We start from the raw sequence: 24,001 nt of genomic DNA, 5'->3' as shown, positions 1-24,001 counted from the left end.
TCAACAAAACCAACAAACCCTGACCTTTGAACTTTCAACCAGCATATGTATTCTGTATATAAAGATGTCCGCAACCTCCACTTCCTCATTCCTGTAGAGAATTTGGAACTTCTGGCTCTTCCCAATGGAGCTCTGAATAAAAGCTGCTGTGTTTTCTGAAGTCCCTGAGGCATAAATTAAAAACAATATATGTAAAACAATGATGAGAGTCATAGTTACCTGTCAGAGAGAGCAAGCAAAAACCTAAACAGCTAAAATGTATATAAACAAAAGTTAAAAATAGAGCTGACACAGAAATTGGACACTGCTAACTTAAAAGCCTAGAGTTCAGATCCTGGGCTAGATGTAGTGAGACTGCTGAGCCCACCCAGCGCAGATGGGTACCTGACTCATGGTGGGGAAAGTAAAGGAAGCTGGGCAAAGAACTGACCACACTATCCCTTTACAGAAACAGGTAAACTCTACTTCATTTGATCTATTTGTCCACCAAGTCTGAATACACTCACAGCTACCAAACAAAGTTAAGGATCAGAAATCCATGTTTCAAAAAACACATTTTCATTGATATCTTAAAAAAACAATCCCTTAGAAGAGCAACTTAAGATATTACTGTACAGACTGAAGGCATGCCATTCTTAGATCTATGCCAACATATGTGATTTATGTGAACACAGGTCAATGTGTTGGACTGGACACACCCAGTACAAACCAACAAACAACATCACCAGATAGTCATTAGATTGGAATCCCCAAAGGAAAGAGAATAATTGGTAGTCCAACATAAGCTAAGAAAAGATCTGTCGTGAGTGAAACACAAGCAGCCCAATGTCATGAGCCCAACTTGGAGACAATAGAGTAAGATGGAGGGGTGTGGCTGTGTTGTTATGTTTACCATGGGGTCTATAGGAACAATGATGATGATGGGTCGGTGTTTACCTTTCAATGTGTTGAGCTTGTTGTCACTGACTTCAACCCTGGCTGGTGACTTGGGGGGTGTCTTGAGGACAGTCTGTATCTGGTAGTACCTGCTCAACACAGTTAGGGTTACAGTTAGCTTGTTTCTATCAACTTTAAGTCAATAACCATATCATTAATTTAAACAAAACATGTGTGAAAATCAGTTAACAGTTTTGTATTTCTGAGCTATTAAGGTTGTTTAAATATGAATACTTTATATAAAAAAAATTAGGTATAATTCAGATTTTTCGAGTCTATTTTTGAAGAACTTTTAATTATGGAATATTTCCCAAAACTTGTTTAGTCAATGATAATTACAAAGATACTTTGGTTGAAAAAGTTATCTAACAGATTTAACTGAATACAAATATGGATTATAAAATAAATTGTTCATTATAATGTTCCTGATAATGAGGCAAACTAATTGTTGGATCTCTGAAACATGTTATGCAAAACGACTCTTTTATAAAAGTCAACATGAAATAGTGGGCTAGACTGGTAGGATAATATCTGTTTATTCGCATTTCAAATTTTCAGAACTTTTTAACAAAAAACAAAATTAACACCAACTTAGGAGATCAAATTCTAAAAAAAGTTAGTTTGGTTCACTGAACCCATAACAAACGTGACTGATTGCTCTCTACTAATGGCTTAATCACATGACTGTGCTAGAAATAGATTTGCTGGCATGAAGTGAAACCTTTCAGTTGGTTGAGTAATTTCACATGTAATTACATCTAAGTACACCATCCAATTAAGCAGTCTACAACCAGACATAACGGGTATCTACTACCATAACACCACTCATGTAATCTATAACAAGACACCACTCAATATAACTGGTATCTACTATCATAACACCACTCAATACAACTGGTATCTACTACTATAACACCTCTCATGTAATCTAAAACAAGACACCACTCAATACAACTGTAATCTACTACCTTAACACCACTCAACACAACTGGTATCTATAACATGACACCACTCATGTAATCTATAACATAACACCACTCAATACAAGTGATTTCTATTAACATGACACCGCTCCTGTAATCTATAACATACCACTCAATACAACTGGTATCTACTACTATAACACCACTCCTGTAATCTAAAACATAACACCACTGAATACAAGTGATTTCTATTAAGATAACATCACTCCTGCAATCTATATTATAACACCACCCAATAACAACTTATCTTCACTGTGACACCGCCCAATACAATTATTGTCTACAGCGTGACACCACTCAATACACCTGTAATCTACATGACACCATCCACTTGACCCAGCTGATCTCAGTACCCATCCCATTCGCCTAAGAAAAAAGTCATGCACCCAACGAACCACACAGCCACCCACTTTAAAACCAGCTGCCGATTTGATTATTCCATCGAAAAATCACTTAAAAACGATTTCTTCTTTTTATAGAAGACATTTTTTTACGTTGGAGATAAAAGTGAGGCGGGTGAGGGGGGTGGGGGTCGGCAACGGCCAATCTGCCATAAGCCCTATCTAACTGCGATCTGTTGAGTGTAAATTGGTGCTTGACAGAACACGGCGGATTAATACGTTTTTTTTTCCTATCTCCGTGCCGAGGAGACATCAGGGCCGTTTTTTTTTTTTAAAAGTCTTTAAAAAAATCTTGCTCAATGAATGAAAATATATCGGTGTTTAAGAACTAACGGCTATTTATCAGTGAATGTTTGAAGATCGATACACAAACGACCAAACGTAATTATTAAAACATCTGCATAACTTTATACGACTTTTGTTCTTGCCCCGTATAACTTTCCTCAGCCATTTTCTAACTCTTTTATGCTGAACCTAACCCAGAAGCGTAGTCAGTAGGGAAGCAGAGGGGGCTAACGTTCCCCCTGATACCATTCCAAGTAATGTAACGCTTTTTTTTTCCATCCGTATATTCATTCAGTAAAAATTCTAATTAACATTGAACGAAACCTAGAAATAAGCTTTGGTAATAAAGTAATAATGTTAGCGTTATTTTATACACTCTCGTACCAAATACCATGAAAACCTGGCCACGCCCCTGCCCTAATCAGTCTATCCTTAAGGCATCTCTTCGGGGGCACTGCCACCCCCTAACCCGAACGAAATAGAATTTATATAGAAAATATTATTCCATACTTTTACCAGAGTTCGCCCCCACCCCCATAAACACAAGTCTGAAAGAAACACTAGTCCCAATCCTGACTAAGTGCAATACCAATTGAGAAATATGCTTCGATATGAAATTATACTGCTGGCAACATTTTTACACCGATACGGTCAATGTATGCATTAGCTAGCATGTACATGTCCAGATCATGACAAAAGGTCGTGATCTAGAGGTGATAGGGATCACTCAACACCAGTCGCTTTCCCACACACAAACAATATTTACACAAGGAAGTTGCTCAACAAAGGCGGCCTGTCTTGTACGACATTCATCGGTGAAATACAAATAAATCTACGGGAGGCAACTCCAGAGGAACTAAACTTTTCAGAGTTGTCCAACTTGTTAAAGATAAGACCACTTGTGAGCGACCATTGTTGCATGCGAACGTTAACATTAAACGCAACAGATTTTTTTTTTCTTTTACAGAAGACAAACGATACCCTTTAAAACAAGAGAACAGACCAGCGCACTATCATTATCTTGTAAGACTGCATCCCAATGACGTAAAGAGAGAGCATTTATAGACATAATTGAACAGCCCGCAGAACGATTAGAAAACGCACTGCTCAAAACTAGACGTCGCCTCGTTACGGGGCTATTTATAGTACCCGGGTGTGACGTTTGTTCTACAAATAGAAACCGACCCTTGTAGACGCACAGATCTAAAGGCTCTGCCTAATGTCAATGGAGTTAGCTCAGCGGCACACAGGAAGTAGATGGTTCTTCAAAAGTAGTACAGGTCGATGGGAATCAAAATAGCCACCAGCAGTCGAAGATTTGGATCCTACAAAAACTTATGAACAGCGGGGAGGGCTGAGGGTGGGGGTATGAGACGACAGGTGTGAATGAGGGGGGGGGGGTAGAAGAGTAACCCAAATTTCACTCACACTATAGCACTGCAATGGACCACAGGGATCGTAAAAATTTAGCACAGAATTGGGACAATTTTTTTTGCCCACCCCGCACACCTTTAAATAACATTTCCTCACACCATTCACGTAACAGCTCATTACACACATACTTCAACGACTCTATTTGGCGATACACAAATCATAATTTTCCATGTAATGTATGGACTTATTTGACAGAAAAAAGCTTATTTCACCTACACAATTTAAGTCCCATATATTATATCTTGTCAAAATGGGTGAATGGGGGTCGTCCATAAATGAAGTCACATTCCTGGACGGAGAGGGAAGATCGTAATTTTGTGACAGAGTGTGATGAGGGGGAATTGTGACACTTTTGCATTTAAATACAGTAACACAGTAATATTAGAAACTGAATTTTAGCCGCCTATGGCACTAGCTAGACAACTGTTTTGGTAAATTGTAATAGAAATTGATTAATATACTGTATGTTGACCGAGCGCAGTCAATATTGAAGGAAGATATCGAGAAATCAATGTTAAAAAAAATTCTGCAATTCTGAGGGCGTTGTAGACTAATATCATTTTAGTGTATCTGTGTATGTGTGTGTGGGAGGGGGGTGGTGAGCTTAGGCTTTTTGTGATTTTGTGTGACGGTAAGTAGGTATAAATCGCCAAAAAGGCGTGATGTCAATTATGGATATCTCCCCCCCCCCCCCCCCAACCACAGAATTCGTTTTACTTTACATAGTGCTGACCGGGTTAGACAGCACCCCCCCCCCCCCTTCCTTCCAACTTAACTTAGAGCTACACAACCCAGACCATTTACCGATGACAAAACGTGTCAACGTAATACAAAACTCGGTGGTAAACTCATTTGAGACGGATTTAAAAAACAAAAAAAAAAACATTATTTTTTTCTTTTCTTTCCGGAGTTAAAAAAAAAACATAACTATTGATTCGGCAGCGCCCACACAACATAACTACACGGCCATACAGGCTAGGCTAGAGTCTAGGTATTGAACGATCTACATGGTACTCGTCTACATGTACGGATACTGTCATCACTGAAGTGTGGGTTATACTACATGTGAAATCAACATCTAGAGATAATAGATAGAAACTTTTATAGAATAGAAAGAAAGACGTATAGAAAATCCAAGAGTTCCTTTATTAAATACGTGACAAGGCAAAAACCTGGAGGAGGAACGTGAATGTCATGTGACATGTACGCGTGTTAACATGTTTATATGTGCCAAAGTCCAATTTTTTATACTAGTTTTATAACAAATGCATAATGGTGAAAAGAAAAATATACAAGAAAAATTAAATTAAAATAAATCGTTGCGTCTTTATTAAAATTAATAAAAAATAAACCGGGAGTGATCTCCCCTAAACTTTCTCGAATATTCTTATATAAAATAACAGGGGATGGAAACTCGGGCTATAGACATGATTTTTAATCCATTTTAAATACTTAAAGTTTTAAAAATAGAATAAAATCTCGTAGACAAATTAATTGCACACCAAGTGAACGCAAATAAAAAAGCGCATAATAGTGCGCAATATTATTAGTACTTTTAAAATTTACATTAGTTTTTTGAGAAATCGGAAGTAGTGTAAATTACTACTTCCAGTCAACGGAAATTACTCAAAATTTAACAGAAGGTAGAGAATTAGATCTTTTACTTACATGTGAAATTTCATTTATCTATCTGAAATAGTACTCAAGTTATAGGCTTTTGAAAAATTCAAAGTAGGAAAAGTACCACTTCCGGTTATCGGAAATCGCTCAAAAGTTGATACGGATCTACGATTTTGATAAAATACTTATATATGAAATTTCATCAACCTAGCTGTAACGGTACTCAAGTTATCGTGTTTACACACGGACAGACAGACACACAGACAGACACACAGACATACGGACAAGATTGCAAAATTATGTTTTTCCGTATCAGTGAGGTGTAAAACGTCGAGATTTGTAAAAATCTCGATTTTTTTTTTTTGCACGATTACAAGACTTTCTCTATACTTCGTATATACGAGAAAGTAAAAAATAGCATAATTTCCACCCTTTCTTGTTTTAAACTATTGTTATCAATTTCCGTTACAGTTTTTTTTTATTTGTTTCGTTAAAAAAAATAATTAAAATATGTATAGCCATGGGAAAACCATGAAAACTATTTGTCTAAAGTAAAAAACCCATCTAGAATCTAGATCACAATAAAAAATTCTATAACACACATCGAATGAATAGACGATGCCATGTAACAGGATACATAAACAAACCGCTTCTTGCAAGCGTTTATTTGTACGGCGGGGTGTCGGCTAGATTGAATAATGATGTGACACAATGGTATGAATATTGATTTCCCCGGGACGTGTTTGAGTTATGCCCGGACCCTCGGCCGTCATACGCTCAAGTAAAAACCAATATCTGCAAGATGTTCACACTTAAGTAGTTCAAACGGAATAAATAACAGCCGGCAAGAGGATATCTATTCAAAACATTCAGCACTAAGAAATCTTTTCAATGTAGGTCCAAAGCATGTAGACTATTACAGTGAGAAATATATGTAGGACTAAAATCTGTAGACTATTACAGTGAGAAATCTATGTAGGACCAACATCTGTAGACTATTACATTAAAAATCTATTTAATGTAGGGACCAACCTGTAGACTACTACTGTGGACTGTGAGAAATCTATTCAACTTAGGCTAATGGCAACATAAACTATACTAAACTAAGAAAGCCATTCAAAACATATAGCAGTGAGCAATCCATAATACCTGTAATGCAGTAGGAAATCTATTTGACATAATCTAATGGCAACAAATAGTGTAATAAAATAAGAAACCCATTCAGCATATAGATCACAAAACATGTAATGCTCGAAGAAATCTACTCTACATAGACCATAAAACCTGAAATGCAGTAGGAAATCTATTCTACATAAGCCACTGGCTAGTGTAATACACTGCAAAATCCATTCAACATAGACCACAAAACATGTAATGTTCTAAGAAACCTATTCTACATAGACCACAAAATATGTAATGCTCTAAAAAATCTATTCAACATAGACCACAAAATATGTAATGCTCTAAGAAATCTATTCAACATAGACCACAAAACATGTAATGCTCTAAGAAATCTATTCTACATAGAACCAGTGGCGTAGCCAGGATCGTCTCAAGGGGGGGGGGTCCAATTTTTACCCGGGGACAAGCTTTCGATTTGCACCCCACCCCCTCAAACTTTCGATTTGCACCCCCCTCATACTTTATATATATACCGAGGGGTAACCCCCCTTGCCTACGCCACTGCATAGAACACAAATTATATAATGCTCTAAGAAATCTATTCTACATAGATCAACGACCACAAATCCAATCCTTTATCCCACGAGCTGAACTTTAAATTAAAAAAAAACATTTATCTCATTCAGACAATTATACCAGTTATACAAGACATGGCCCTGGTCGATATCAATTGTGAGTTAAGTAAGTTAACAACAACCTAGATCTATCTACGTGGGTAAAGACCAACCTAGACCCATCTACGTGGGTAGAGTAAGTTTAGTCTAGCCCTACGTGGTTAAAATCTAGCCTAGTCCTGTCTACATGTGCAGAGTAAGTCAAGTCTTACCCTGTCTACGTGGATAGAATCCAGTCTAGTTCTGGCTACGTGGATAGACTGAGTTTATTCTAGTCCTGTCGACGTGGGTATAATCCAGTCTAGTTTTGTCTACGTGGATAGTTAGCCTAGTCCTGTCTACGTTAGTAGAGCTAGTTTAGTCTTATCCTGTCTACGTGGATAGAATCCAGTCTAGTTCTGTCAACGTGGATAGAGTAAGTTTAGTTCTGTCTACGTGGATAGAGTAATTCCAGCTACAGTCCACCCCTATCAACCACCACAAAAATCCAACGTTAGCAGCTAGTGCCACATCACCACCCATCCATCACTTACAACATAGTCGTGCTGTATGCTAATCATGGTAAGCCAGCAATTACAGTCAGCCGTAATTAAATACACGACTCGTATAAATCACACGCAATATAGAGAACTAACCGGTTTTAAATTACTTTTTTTTTTACCAAACGTTTTAAACAAAGGTAATTTTAAATCACTTTTAAACGCAGCGTCAATTGATGGAAGAGATGAAATTATGAGAACAATTTTCACGTTCACGTGGTTTGAACCAGCAATTTGATTGGTTAGGCCGAGAACCGACAAAGTGAAAACAATTAAGACCGATGCTATGTCGAGCGCCATAAGAATAAAAAAAACAAAACAATTTCGTTGATGGGAGGTTTTCAATGTTACACTCTACAAACTAAACTTGGATGAACTATTAGAGAAACCGAAAATAGTTTCCACTAATAGCCGGCGTACTCTAAAATAGCTGAAGTGTTGGAAATTGGACGACAATTCGGACTTTGTCTCAGTCAGCATGAGGTAACTCTGATCTGACCAGTACCTGATTACGTCACAAGTTGCCTAGTACAGCGAGGACCAACAAAGGCGGCACTTTTGGGTCCATGTTGATCGTGAGTTCTGAAAATACTAAGTTGTAAAAACTGACCAGCCTGTCTGAGTTTTTTTCAAAGCTCTCGGGGGAGGGGGGGGGGGGGGAAGAAGAAGAACGACTACCCCTCAACTATGTTCCTCCTCCACGGATGAGATAATAAAAAAAAAATATAAAAATTTAAATCAGCAGCCGCACACCCCACCTGGAGAAAAATGTCTGAAAGAAACCCTGCTGCCAGTCCACAAGAGCAGGTGAAGCAGTTTTCACCCGCATCTTAGACAGCGGCAAACGAAAGGATTGAGTGGACAACAAAGTTATGTTGACTTAATTCACGTGCCCTGTGTCCTCAGCGAGTCAAAGATATTGAGACTTGTGGGTACGTAATCGTATGTTGTAGTGCAAAGGCGTGTCTAAATAGATAATTTCAGGCGAGGTTCATATCCACTGATAAATCTTCTCGGAAAAAAAAACAAGAAAAAAAAACAACCATAAATATATTCTCTGCTCAACCGTACACAAACAACCTTGCAAACAAATAGTTTTCTCCTCACTTATCATATAAAGAAAATCATTGATTGTTTTTTTATACCCACCCTGAATGAAACATAATTAAGTCTTGTCAGCAAACAAACTCAACCTAATGAACCATACACAAACAGTACATAACACTGCCGAGGTAAACGGCTAGTTAATTCTACACCACTATTGACAAATGGGTACTTTGTATCATAGCCGAGCCCAACAGCGTGTATAAAGATGGTTGTGTTAACTAGCAGCGTTCGTATCCTGCAAACAAGGCAGGCGGGCTGAATACACATTTCAATAAATGATGAGTTCTAATAACCAGATCATCTGCACTACAACTCGTTTTTTAATGATAATTTTTTTTTAAAACTCAATAGCCATCAAATTTTAATAATTATTTTTAAAAATCTAAATTGAATTTTTAATTTGAACCAAGACTAAAATAATCTCCCAAGAGTAAAAAAAAATAATTAATTAATAATCCTACATTAAAAAAAAAAACCTAGGTTTTTAAAGCCTTGTTAGAGACGTTTTTAAATAGACGTGACGTGTATTTTGAAATGCCTTAAACCGTAAGAAGTATATTTCAATTCTAAGCTCCTTCTACAGTCTAGATCTAACTCAAAATACCACGTTAATTAAGCGTTCTTTCTATTGGTTACAGATACGGGATACAGATTCCATGGCCGCCGTTTGTTACAGATTCCATGGCCGCCGTATGTTACAGATTCCATGGCCGCCGTATGTTACAGATTCCATGGCCGCCGTATCATACAGATTCCATGGCCGCCGTATGTTACAGATTCCATGGCCGCCGTATGTTACAGATTCCATGGCCGCCGTATCTTACAGATTCCATGGCCGCCGTATGTTACAGATTCCATGGCCGCCGTATCTTACAGATTCCATGGCCGCCGTATCATACAGATTCCATGGCCGCCGTATGTACGGTGGCAAGCAATCCTCCTAGGTAAATAAAGCGATAAATAATCGTGTCGAGAGGAATCGATACCATAGATCAAACACAGACAGATTGGACAATAGAAGCTGCAATAACGAGGGCGACAACCCGGGTTGACAGAAAGACAATTTCGAGCAGTTCGGGAATGGGTTGACTGGCTATGTGGGAGCTGTGAGCAGAGATTTTAACCTGTTCTAGAACGGGTTGACTTCTGCGGGAAGTAAGTAATAAACATAAAGAGCCTATGTTAACCTACTCTAGAATATATTGAAAAATAAATGACATAGCACCCAGCACGAATGACATCAACTGAAGGTATTTTAAACTGATGACAAGTAAATGACATACAAGCCGGCCCTAATGACATTTACAAGCCATGTTAACCAGATGACAAGTAAATGACATAAAAGCCGGCCCTAATGACATCAACTCAAGCTCCGTTAACCAGGAGGTAAGCTGAGAATCAGTGCCGGGAAATCAATAACTATATCTCGTTATCGATCGGTGGGAATATGCTCTGATGCTCAAGGTATTTAATGGAGGGGAGGGGGGACGAGGGGATGGACAGGACGGAAAGGAGGACGGAGTAGTAGGGACATAAGCATTGCGTGGGAGGGACATAAGAATTGCGTGGGAGGGTCATAAGAATTGCGTGGGAGGGACATAAGAACGGCGTGGGAGGGACATAAGAACGGCGTGGGAGGGACATAAGAACGGCGTGGGAGGGACATAAGAACGGCGTGGGAGGGACATAAGAACGGCGTGGGAGGGACATAAGAACGGCGTGGGAGGGACATAAGAACGGCGTGGGAGGGACGTAAGAATTGTGTGGGAGGGACGTAAGAATTGCGTGAGAGGGACGTAAGAATTGTGTGGGAGGGACGTAAGAATTGTGTGGGAGGGACGTAAGAATGGCTGGAGAGGGACGTAAGAATTGTGTGGGAGGGACGTAAGAATTGCGTGGGAGGGACATAAGAATTGCGTGGGAGGGTCATAAGAATTGCGTGGGAGGGACATAAGAACGGCGTGGGAGGGACATAAGAACGGCGTGGGAGGGACGTAAGAATTGTGTGGGAGGGACGTAAGAATTGCGTGAGAGGGACGTAAGAATTGTGTGGGAGGGACGTAAGAATTGTGTGGGAGGGACGTAAGAATTGTGTGGGAGGGACATAAGAACGGCGTGGGAGGGACATAAGAACGGCGTGGGAGGGACGTAAGAATTGTGTGGGAGGGACGTAAGAATTGCGTGAGAGGGACGTAAGAATTGTGTGGGAGGGACGTAAGAATTGTGTGGGAGGGTCATAAGAATTGCGTGGGAGGGACATAAGAACGGCGTGGGAGGGACGTAAGAATTGTGTGGGAGGGACGTAAGAATTGCGTGAGAGGGACGTAAGAATTGTGTGGGAGGGACGTAAGAATTGTGTGGGAGGGACGTAAGAATGGCTGGAGAGGGACGTAAGAATTGTGTGGGAGGGACGTAAGAATTGTGTGGGAGGGACGTAAGAATTGTGTGGGAGGGACGTAAGAATTGTGTGGGAGGGACGTAAGAATTGTGTGGGAGGGACGTAAGAATGGCTGGAGAGGGACGTAAGAATTGTGTGGGAGGGACGTAAGAATTGTGTGGGAGAGACGTAAGAATGGCTGGAGAGGGACGTAAGAATGGCTGGAGAGGGACGTAAGAATTGTGTGGGAGGGACGTAAGAATTGTGTGGGAGGGACACAAGAATTGCGTGGGAGGGACGTAAGAATTGCGTAGGAGGGAAATAAGAATTGCGTGGGAGGGAAATAAGAATTGCGTGGGAGGGAAATAAGAATTGCGTGGGAGGGACATCTGAATTGCGTGGGAGGGTGGACGGAGTGGGAGGGAAAGGAGGACGGAGTGGGAGGGAAAGGAGGACGGGACAGCAAAGGAGAAAAAGGACCTAAGAACCATCAGGAGGGCGTTGTCGTAGGGACGAGAGGACAGAGAAAGAGACGAGTGGGTAAGAGGGGGCTGAAAGAAAAACTAAGAGACTTGGCAGAACATGAGGACGGAGACACTCGGGGTGACATGAGGACTTGTGGCGGGGGTGGAGGGATGAAAAAGATTTAAAAAATAAACGCAGAAGGACACAGAGGAAGTAGAATAAATACGCCCAGGATTACAGAGGAACAAAATGACGGGATAAAAAGCACGAGGCAAGAAAAAACTATGAGAACAAAATACTGTTATATTAAAAATAAACATCACAGAACCAACGTTATCAAATTACTTTGCTCATGTACAACACAATGATCGCTGGAAATTTTTAATTTTTGTAAATGGAAATTGCCTTTGTTCAGCCCGTCGAGTAGTCTGGCATTGTTGTTTTATTGACTAGTTGACAGTTTTTGAGTTTTTCCCTCAGAGATGTTATTAAAAAAGTCTACGAGTTTGTGGTAACACTTTAGTTTAACATACACACGTGATAATTCTTACTACTCTCAACCACCAGATGATTATCAAATAAGAAGTTTCTATTTTAACGATCATACTGTTTTATTTTAAATACATTTATCCTAAAAATGCCGAAACGGTTCGCCCAAATGCTTACACTGATGATGCCTAAAAATACTTCTCCTTCTTATTTTTTTTACAACTCCCAATGGAGCATAGCCCATCAATATATTTCAATGCTTGTCTATCCTGTGCTATTTTTTTTATCCCTGTCTCCCTCCAATGATTTTAACGTCACCGATTTCTAAGCGCCAGCTGTTTTTGGACCGCCTTCTTTTCCTAGACCCTTGTGGATTCCATGAAATGTCTTGTCTGGTAAACCTGCAATATTTCTTTCCGTGCGTCAATTATACCTTCCAGTGCGTCAAATATTCCTTCCGGTGCGTCAAATATTTCTTCCCATGCGCCAAATATTCCTTCCCGTGCGTCAAATATTCCTTCCCGTGCGTAAAATATTCCTTCCCGTGCGTCAAATATTCCTTCCCGTGCGTCAAATATTCCTTCCCGTGCGTAAAATATTCCTTCCCGTGCGTCAAATATTCCTTCCCGTGCGTCAAATATTCCTTCCGGTGCGTCAAATATTCCTTCCGGTGGTGAAACAAAGCGAACTTTCCACCATGTGACCGCCAATCAAGACACGCGAACTTCCTATTTGTGGATCAGCCAACCATGACACTGGTATGACGACTATTAGCCAAAAAAGTCGGCGACCATGTGAAAATGTGACGCACGACTCCGTATCACCAGGTTGCCTGACGGTAGTTCATTTAAACGTGAACAAGGGTATCGGTAGAGATCGATAATGGAGATCAAACAGATTGATTGGGCTAGTGGAGACGGAATAACAGAGGTTGAAGGAATAAGATTGAAAAACGAGTTTGCGTGAATTTACACGACGTTTGAATGATTTATTTATATGATAACGTTGTTGTATGCTTGATTTTATTATATGCGTTTCAAGTAAGTTTGTTATTCTAGGAGTCCATTATATGATTTACATGTATAATTGTTACTACTGTTTCATACTACGATTGAAATATTTTGATCAATAATTATCTTTCTTTCTTTGTATAGATTTTTATTCAGTTCCCAGTGTTTATTGTTCTGATGCAGCGATTTCCAGATACATTCGTATCCGGTGAAAATGCAAGAATTGATATTTCTAAATTCGTTTTATTTTCTTATTTCAGTGCATTTAAAAGCTTAATATTATTTATCCACAGACAAACGTAACAATATGTGGAGGAAAAAAAAGAGAAAAATAACATTCGCGGCTTGACTATTTGACCCAGCACACAAACGCATTGCTTACTTTCGCGGCTTGACACACACACAGTCGCACTACTTCCCCTCGCGGCTTGACACACACAGTGGATCTACTTCCCCTCGCGGCTTGACACACACAGTGGCACTACTTCCCGTCGCGGCTTGACACACAGAGTGGCACTACTTCCCCTCGCGGCTTGACACACATAGTGGCACTACTTCCCGTCGCGGCTTGACACACACAGTGGCACTACTTCCCCTCGCGGATTGACACACACACAGTCGCACTACTTCCCCTCGCGGCTTGACACACACAGTGGCACTACTTCCCCTCGCGGATTGACACACACAGTGGCACTACTTCCTCTCGCGGATTGACACACACAGTGGCACTACTTCCTCTCGCGGATTGACACACACAGTGGCACTACTTCCCCTCGCGGATTGACACACACACAGTCGCACTACTTCCCGTCGCGGCTTGACACACACAGTGGCACTACTTCCCCTCGCGGATTGACACACACAGTGGCACTACTTACCCTCGCTGGAAAAGGTCCACATTGTAGAATTTATTCAGCTCCACAGAGATCTCTATGGTAGCCTGTAGCTCAGCCATCTCATCTGGAGGGGAAAAGTAAACCGTTAGATTACACGACAGAACATTCTTCTTCGTTCTTACCTTGTTTTGTAATAAAGATGAGTGTATTGTGTATTTTAGAAGCTAAAGATGAGTTAAAATAGAAGAGGAGTTAAATATTCGACTGTGTGTGTGATAATGCAGAAGGTGTGTTGAGATTTAAATTTACTTGCTAAGATGTGGCTTGATGTTTGGAGATGGCGTGTTACATTTTAAAGGCTGTGTTCTTCTTCGTTCTTAATTGTATTGTTGGAAGGCATTTCCTCGAAAACAAGTATTGCGTGTCAACTTGGTATACACCATATAGGCCGTTGACTCCGATTTCAGCCTGCTTTACTTTTTGGATTTGCTTCCATAGCGTTTGCCCACTCAAGAACAAACTATAATGCACCAGTTGTTTGATTTTTTAAGTTTCCTCTCCTATACAGATTGCTGTCCCCAGCTATCGAGCCTCACCTGACCAGGGGTTCGAACTCGGGACTTTTTATTTTGGCAACCATGAGCTTTATCAACCCAACTAAGCCGACCCTTTAAACATTAAAAAAATATGGTCACACATTACGAATACAATATAGCCCATCTTATCGGAAAAGGGAGGGGTGGTTATTAACGTTTTAGATAGCACAAGTAGATTCATTTACAGGTTCATGAGTTACTAACTTTATGCGAGATACTAGTCGACGAGTCAAGGCTACAAATTCGAATAGCATACATCACAACTAACGATATCTCAATATAAAATCCAACTATAACATTGCCTTGAACCGTAAAGCTACCTTTACACTTTACAAATTAAACACATGTTATCGGCGATGCCAGCTATATCATAAGCCTGTCTGAGGGTACGTTTAATTGATAAGAACCAAAATAACAAACATAAAAAAAAAGAAAAACAGATTTTATAGGTCTTATAATGGCTATAAATGGCTGTAAACTAGGCCGTGATTGCAATCATTTGATAGGAGCGAAGACACTAGCAGACGTATAAAACAGTAACCGGGTAATGCCGATATGACATTTAACTATCCATAAGACTAGCAGTCATATAAAACAGTAATCTGGTAATGCCGATATGACATTTAACTATCCATAAGACTAGCAGTCATATAAAACAGTAACCGGGTAATGCCGATATGACATTTAACTATCCACAAGACTAGCAGTCATATAAAACAGTAACCTGGTAATGCCGATATGACATTTAACTATCCATAAGACTAGCAGTCATATAAAACAGTAATCTGGTAATGCCGATATGACATTTAACTATCCATAAGACTAGCAGTCATATAAAACAGTAACCTGGTAATGTCAATATGACATTTAACTATCCACAAGACTAGGATATACGGACCAAGGCTGGCCGCGATACACGATAACAATGATACGCTTACTTATACAGTAACATTTAACAGAGAAAATAAAGTTGAACTGGTAACAAATGGAATTTTTTTTAAAAATCAGGGAAAAAAAATGGATTAGAATAAGTACATTCAAGTTGTCGAGATGGGTCAGCTCATGGTTACTAAACCGAAAAGTCCCGAGTTTGAAACCCTGGGCCGATGAGGCTCGATAGCTATGGACAGCAAGGTGAGAAAATAAAAAAAAAATCAAACAACTGCAGTCTTGCAGATTGTTATTTGATAGACAAAAGCAACTGTAGCAAATCTAAATCGAAAAATTGGCTTAAATCGGGAGCATAACATGTTGACACGTAATACTTAATTGTGCCGGAGGAAAAGCCTTCCAAAATTACAATTAAGATCGAAGAAGAGTAGTGAAGAAAAAAAAGATAATAGAAAGAAGGGACAAAACATAATCGACATCTTAAAAATATTTTCTTAGTTATCGTTGAAAACCTCGGGGATTTCTGGTATATATCGGAGACCGCGTATTTCAGCAATCAACAAAAACAATCATGGTACCGAATGGTATTGAATGTAAACATCTTCAACAAAGCATACACAAAGAGACGGAAGGAATCAATCAAAGAATCCAGCAAGTTCTAGCAAAAGCGATGATTAAACATCTTTTTGCGACAGGCCGTCTGTTTACGGCAGGGCTGAACACCCCACAATCACAGAGTGGACGGGTAGCTATGCCATACATCCCGTCTTCCAATCTTCAACAGCTTTGGTTCAGAGCTAAATCAGGAGCGGTGCGTCTAAGTCGGGCCCCGTTAAGTGCCTTTCGTGAACTGTCTTAGGTTGTTCAATGCATTAAAAGAAGCTAAGTTTAAAGTTACACGGTGCGTTGCTATAGAGTTTGGTAACTGTAGAGACATATCTTAGGCGATTCAATGAATTGGCAGAAGGCAGCATGTCACTCTAATAACAATGAATAGACAACACTAGAGTATGTAAGTTAGGAATTGGTCTAGGACATTACCCAATGCACACTTCCTCCTTGGTGTTGTTACTGGTAACATCCTAATGTGGTACCATATGACACGAAAGCCACACCAAATGTCACATACGACATCACATGTCACCAAATGTCACAGTCGGCGCCACATGTCACAAAATGTCACATTCGGCACCACATGTTACTAATGTAAATTATAATATCATATGACACCAATGTAACATATGGCATGAAATGACACCAATGTCACATACGTCAGCACTTGCCACCAGTGTATGGCACCACATGACATCAGCGTCTGGCTGTGCAGAAACCACTCAATAAAATCTAATTTTCCACCGTCAAAGACAAGATTTAAACCTTTTCATCCCCAACCAGTGTGACGACACAATTTAATACCAAACTTAAAAACAACAACGATGCAATCAAACGCATGCAATCAGGAAGACCATTAAAACGTCGCACTAACAGCTATAATCATCAGCTCTATGTTTTAACTAGTTAGAACAACGTACATCACAATTTAAAAAATGGCAGCGTTAGAAGTGCCTAGTTTATATTGAAAATTTCATTACATGGGGACAAAAGTAGAGGGGTAGAAAGCTATTAAAAGTAGCGTTTTCTAATGGAACTACATAGATCCTGTTGCAACAAAAGTAACAAATACTATTGGATCAAAAGTAACAGATCCTAATGGATTTAAAACAAATGTTCATAATGTCATGAATAAATTCATGTTCATGCTCTAAGATTTCTATTCGGGAAAATAACATCCATCCACACACCCATCCAAAACCTTTCAGCCTGCACGAAACCCCGGAACCTAGTCAAAACCCTCCAACATATTATCTAAAACCCCCGAACATTTTCTAACCAATCCAAAACTCTTCAGCCTATCCAAAGCCCCCCCCCCCCCACCCCCCTAACATATAGAAAATCTTCAACCAGTCCAAAGCACTTCAACATATCAAAAAACCTTCAAGTTATCCAAAACATCTCAACCCTCCAAAACCCCCCAAAACCCCACCAATCTATCCACCCAGCTATATATACCATACGATTTTATTTTTATAACAGCAAAAAGTGTGTTTTCTCAACACTATTTTACGACAACCATTTATAGACATAAGTAAAACAAGATCCTATTATAAGCTCAGCCGTATTTTTTGTGTCCTGTAAAAACAGAACCAAAGATAGAATACGAGAAATTATAAAAAAAAATTACCGAACATAACAAAACTCTGGGGAGGGGTGGGGGGAGAGGGGGGAGTTATTACCGATGACAGACCCGCCCCTTTTATCAGCTTACGACATAAACCTGTCTCTTGACGTGCAGTCGATGTCACGCGAGTTCCACCGGTTTACTGTAACCAACGTTCACTGTCATAGTTTCAGAAGGCTTTAGTGACATTTTTAAAATAACATCACGGCTTTTTTTTTCTTTCTTGGTTTACTTTTTTAATTTTTCTGTCATCGATTTATAGCGGCCCACGTGGGAGGGGACAAAAAATGGGTCATCGTGTCGAACGAGGTTGAGTCGAGTCCTGTTTTACTGCACCTACCTCATAGAAGTGAGTTCTTTTGCGGATATCAATCCTTCAAATTGCCACCCCCCATCTCCACACACCAAATCCCAAAGAAAACGTGGCAATGTTTACTACGGCATATATAAAGTTAAGATTTCTTTGCCCTTTTACAAACCCCCATTCTCATCGTCGCAAAGTAAAACACTCACTAAATGATGTTTATAGTTATCCACGCTCCCCTATCCCATTGACATTTTTCCACCTTAATCAATCAAACATTTTTTTCTCTCTAAAACATCCGTGGTCAAAAATAGATTTTTAAAAAAAGAAACAACTTTTAAAATATTCGATTAAGAGACTTTAAAAAAAAACCCATACCATTCTGACGTTTAACTTTCATAAACAGTATACTAGGAAGAATGTGTATAATGTGTTAAAGCATATCACCAAACAGCAAAAATAACAATAGAATAAAATTAAAACTAACGTAGCTTGACGTGTCGTCCAACTTCCAACCCTAGCCTTAACGCAGTGTAGAAACCCAGTGTAGATAACAAACTTGTTTTCACTCTATCAGATCTCACTTGCAAAATCCTAGTGAACTACAACTATCCCCCTAAAGCTTTTAAGGTAATAAAAAAACAACCCCAAAGACAACATTTCCGGGCACACAGTCCCAACCCAATGAAATATTTCTACGATCACGGCACGACTCAGAGTTTGAGGAAGATGTTATTTCGGGTGTTGTCAACACAAGGTTCCTACGTGTGGGAGGGGGAGGGTGGGGGAGGGGGGGGGGGGGGGGGAAGACAAATTTCGGGAGTTGTCAACACCAGGTTCCTCCGTGTGGTTGGGGGAGGTGTGTGTGGGTAGGGGGAGGTGTGTGTGGGTAGGGGGAGGTGTGTGTGGGTAGGGGGAGGTGTGTGTGTGGGTAGGGGGAGGTGTGTGTGGTTGGGGGAGGTGTGTGTGGTTGGGGGAGGTGTGTGTGGGTAGGGGGAGGTGTGTGTGGGTAGGGGGAGGTGTGTGTGGTTGGGGGAGGTGTGTGTGGTTGGGGGAGGTGTGTGTGGTTGGGGGAGGTGTGTGTGGTTGGGGGAGGTGTGTGTGGTTGGGGGAGGTGTGTGTGGGTAGGGGGAGGTGTGTGTGGTTGGGGGAGGTGTGTGTGGGTAGGGGGAGGTGTGTGTGGGTAGGGGGAGGTGTGTGTGGTTGGGGGAGGTGTGTGTGGTTGGGGGAGGTGTGTGTGGGTAGGGGGAGGTGTGTGTGGGTAGGGGGAGGTGTGTGTGGGTAGGGGGAGGTGTGTGTGGGTAGGGGGAGGTGTGTGTGGGTAGGGGGAGGTGTGTGTGGTTGGGGGAGGTGTGTGTGGGTAGGGGGAGGTGTGTGTGGTTGGGGGAGGTGTGTGTGGGTAGGGGGAGGTGTGTGTGGTTGGGGGAGGTGTGTGTGGTTGGGGGAGGTGTGTGTGGGTAGGGGGAGGTGTGTGTGGGTAGGGGGAGGTGTGTGTGGTTGGGGGAGGTGTGTGTGGGTAGGGGGAGGTGTGTGTGGTTGGGGGAGGTGTGTTTGGGGGGGGGAGGTGTGTGTGGGTAGGGGGAGGTGTGTGTGGGTAGGGGGAGGTGTGTGTAGGTAGGGGGAGGTGTGTGTGGGTAGGGGGAGGTGTGTGTCGGTAGGGGGAGGTGTGTGTGGTTGGGGGAGGTGTGTGTGGTTGGGGGAGGTGTGTGTGGGTAGGGGGAGGTGTGTGTGGTTGGGGGAGGTGTGTGTGGGTAGGGGGAGGTGTGTGTGGTTGGGGGAGGTGTGTGTGGTTGGGGGAGGTGTGTGTGGGTAGGGGGAGGTGTGTGTGGTTGGGGGAGGTGTGTGTGGTTGGGGGAGGTGTGTGTGGGTAGGGGGAGGTGTGTGTGGTTGGGGGAGGTGTGTGTGGTTGGGGGAGGTGTGTGTGGTTGGGGGAGGTGTGTGTGGGTGGGGGAGGTGTGTGTGGGTAGGGGGAGGTGTGTGTGGTTGGGGGAGGTGTGTGTGGTTGGGGGAGGTGTGTGTGGGTAGGGGGAGGTGTGTGTGGTTGGGGGAGGTGTGTGTGGGTAGGGGGAGGTGTGTGTGGTTGGGGGAGGTGTGTGTGGGTAGGGGGAGGTGTGTGTGGTTGGGGAAGGTGTGTGTGGGTAGGGGGAGGTGTGTGTGGGTAGGGGGAGGTGTGTGTGGTTGGGGGAGGTGTGTGTGGTTGGGGGAGGTGTGTGTGGGTAGGGGGAGGTGTGTGTGGGTAGGGGGAGGTGTGTGTGGTTGGGGGAGGTGTGTGTGGGTAGGGGGAGGTGTGTGTGGGTAGGGGGGCGGAGAAATTTCGGGTGCTGTCAAAATAGGGTTCCTCCGTGTGGGAAGGTATGTGTGGGGGGGGGGGGGGGGAAGGGGAGATTTCGGGTACTGTCCACACATGTCAACCAACACACAAACGTGCCCAACCCTATGCGCAACAGCTGAACGCCCAGCCCATCAGTCACGATACACAACCCACGGTCCGTTCATCCCCCACTTATTCTAATGACACCAGACCCGACCCCCGGGGGTTAGCTGAGGTACACCGACTGGTCTGGCACTGAGTAAGAATTTTGGTCCGTGCCTACGTCGGGCAAACTGCAATAAAAGCTGCGATGTTATTTATTTCATGTCGCGTGGTCTGCCTAAATCAACCATCACAAGCCCTCACAGCTAGTAATAAACTAAATTGTTTGGAGACTTGACCATATTTACTCACCTCGACTTAAGTAACCATCAAGCAACACTTTTAAACATAAAATAATTAATTCGCCGCGACTTGTTCAAACTTTGCAGAATAAATGTTCCGGTTTTGGACATTATTCCCCCCCCCCCCCCCTCTACGGCATTAAACCTTTATGATACAAGTGACTGTGTCTATCAAAGAATTACATTACTGATTAAAGCACCCCTTCTTCTTTGTGCCATCCAGCTAACGTTAGAATCCACTACCATTATTAGATACATTTCAATTTGAAAAAACAAAAAACGAACTCCCGCTGAGAAGCTATGTACCCCCGTTCACGAAATTAAAAAAAATGAAATCAAGTCTTCGATAAAATCGATGAGACGGTGTAGCAGCCCTTAGTGAAATGGTAAAAACATAGCAAAGATTACATGTAACAGGGAGTGTGTGAGTGGGAGACCTGTCAAACAGCGCTCTACTTGATTATATCCAGGAGCTTAGAGTGAAAATTCCAAATTAAACACATATCCTTTAGCTAATCTTTTCTTCCTTCTTCTTCTACGCTGCGGAGTTCCAGTGCCTACGGTTTAATCCTAACGACAGCAGTCATTGCACTGCCTGACGATACTTGCGCTTAACTTAACACCAAGCGTTTTACAATGTCCGTCATTCTCCTCATAACTAGGACCAAACCAATCAACACGAAAACAAAACAAAAACGAGGGACGGACTTGTAACATTTGTTATCGGTAGAAGAAGTGGAGAAAATATCTACAAATCAAAACAAATCAATGAGTGTTGTCTGAAACTAAAGGACTATACGGGAGGTTAGTCGGCTAAACATACCTACTTGGAGATCGCTTGCTAATCAATTCCTTGTAGTTACATCGAGTTACTTATCTTTTACTATTCAAATGTGTACAAGAAAGAGAAACCCGAAGGCGAAACTCTTGCCCGACCTAATAAGGGGTACGGAAGCAACAAACACATTTCTAAATATAGGCCTAGATCTACTTATGGGTCAAGGCATAAAATCCTAATGCACCACTTTAGTCGAGATAACAAAAGGGTTTTCTGTATTAATAACAGACTAAACTTCCATGATACCTACCACATCATGAACTTAAGCTTGGCATTGACACATTGCAAAATCTTAGCCCAAATGGTTGAAGTCTCAAAGGAACAAAATGAAAGCCAATTCGCTCTTAGGTTGCACACAACTTCTCTAACTTTTCAAAAGTTGGAATGTGATGTAATACATTATTTCATAGCCGTAAACAAACAATAAATGTTTACGATTAGAAATACCCAATTATCCATTAACAGGCCCTGAACCTAGAGCTGCTAATTTATCAATAAAGTTAACGATAAGCTCAATTATTAGAACCATTTCGGCTCTAATAATGCCCTTATAAGTGCAGTATAATGGGCAATAAAATTAAAAGAAGCAAATTTTCTTTCCCACTCCTGAATCGTCGCCTGTTTAATATGGGGAGAGCGTCAATTGATGGTCGAGATTGGCATCATACAGGTACAAACAAGGTGAGCCAACAGACGCGTCAATTAAGTGGCAGTTAATGAGATGATCAATTACCCGATGCCGGCAGTCCTGGTTGTAGATGATTAACAGCTCAGGTCTGGCTGGTCGGTTGTGTGGGACAACGTGTGGGACAATGTGTGGGGCGTCACATAAATCATGTCGAGTGGTGAGGACTTTGTCACGTTAACAGCAAGTGGGAGGTCACAAAAAGCATGCCAAGAAGTTAAGACTTTGTCAAGTTAACAGCGAGTGGGACATCACACAAGTCAGAGGTGAGGACTTTGTCAAGTTAACAGCAAGTGGGAGGTCACAAAAAGCATGCCAAGAAGTTAAGACTTTGTCAAGTTAACAGCAAGTGGGAGGTCACATAAATCATGTCAAGTGACGAAGACTTTGTCAAGTGACAGCGAATGGGACGTCACACAATTCAGATGTGAAGATTTTGTCAAGTAAACAACAAGCAAGACGTCACACAAACCAGAGATAAAGATTTTGCTGACTGCAGGGTTCACACTGCTTTTTTAAAGTGGCGAAAATAAGATTATAGACAGTTTCCAGAAATTTCGGAGAAATTATAATCATCTTCATCGAGCCAATTAGCAAAAATCAAACATCAAAAGGTCAAGACATTGAAGCAAATACTGCAAGAATGACAAACTCCTAAAGGGCAACTGCGTCATATTCAACTATCGGCATTAATGTATTTGCAACTAATATTTACACAGCAAACACGTCAATATGATTGTTAATTTAACATGCGACTTTTGACAAACATATGTTACAAATGAATATACATTTAACTATTATACAAAAAATTCGTGTGTAAAAAAACAACAGTGTTGTTGCCTTTGAAGGGACCCGCAATGGAAGCCAAAAAAAAAAAAAAATAACTCAGTAAACAAAACCGCAAGTTTTTTGGTGTGAAGTTTAGATGTGCTTGCAATTAAACCAATATTTAAAGTTCGATCCGCAAGTGTAAGTAGACTGAAACATTATTCTATGGATGCAGCACACAGGAAAGGGGTTACGTACTTAGATTCTGTTAGCGCAGGTAGGTGTAAAGAGAAAAGTTGATTAACACTGTCTTTGATGTTCTTTTCTTTTCTTATTTCTCGCATACATCTCATTTCTTTATAATGGCTGAACAAGTTGACACCAAAGGCTACACACTTTTTTCTTCAAACACAAATAATGTGTGTCGCTATTTTTACTGTTGAATTAATTTGTTCACTACAAACGTATAAAAAAAAACTGGTTGATGGAGAGGAGGCGGTCTTAAAGAGTTATTAAATGTAAATGTGGTAGTGTGGGTACATGTGGTGGGAAGTAGTTTATATTTATACATCGTAATGTATATACTAATGGGGTTAGGGGATCGACCCTTCTAATGTACAGTGTGTGAAATTATTCAATTACTGATATAAGTCCCATTCACTGATGTTCACGTTTAGTGACTGTGTA

The 24,001-nt window shown here is 41.2% G+C and overlaps 1 protein-coding gene across 3 annotated transcripts in view; it reads right to left on the bottom strand.

Annotated features, from left to right (window-relative positions):
- Positions 1 to 24,001, bottom strand: part of LOC131955896 (protein FAM135A) — a 68,140-nt gene that overhangs the window by 29,324 nt on the left and 14,815 nt on the right. For all 3 annotated transcript variants that reach the window (XM_059320204.1, XM_059320202.1, XM_059320203.1), the window contains exons 3-5: positions 14,321 to 14,402; positions 937 to 1,025; positions 25 to 164 (exon numbers count right to left, since the gene is read on the bottom strand). In XM_059320204.1, coding sequence (XP_059176187.1) covers positions 25 to 164; positions 937 to 1,025; positions 14,321 to 14,397 — 306 coding nt within the window. In that variant the 5' untranslated portion in view covers positions 14,398 to 14,402. The remainder of the gene's footprint in view (positions 1 to 24; positions 165 to 936; positions 1,026 to 14,320; positions 14,403 to 24,001) is intronic.

This window comes from Physella acuta, unplaced genomic scaffold, assembly GCF_028476545.2.
Source record: "Physella acuta isolate Inbredline_101_S28 unplaced genomic scaffold, ASM2847654v3 ptg001113l, whole genome shotgun sequence".
NCBI classification, from domain to species: domain Eukaryota; kingdom Metazoa; phylum Mollusca; class Gastropoda; family Physidae; genus Physella; species Physella acuta.
This window is presented reverse-complemented; position numbering and strand designations above follow the sequence as displayed.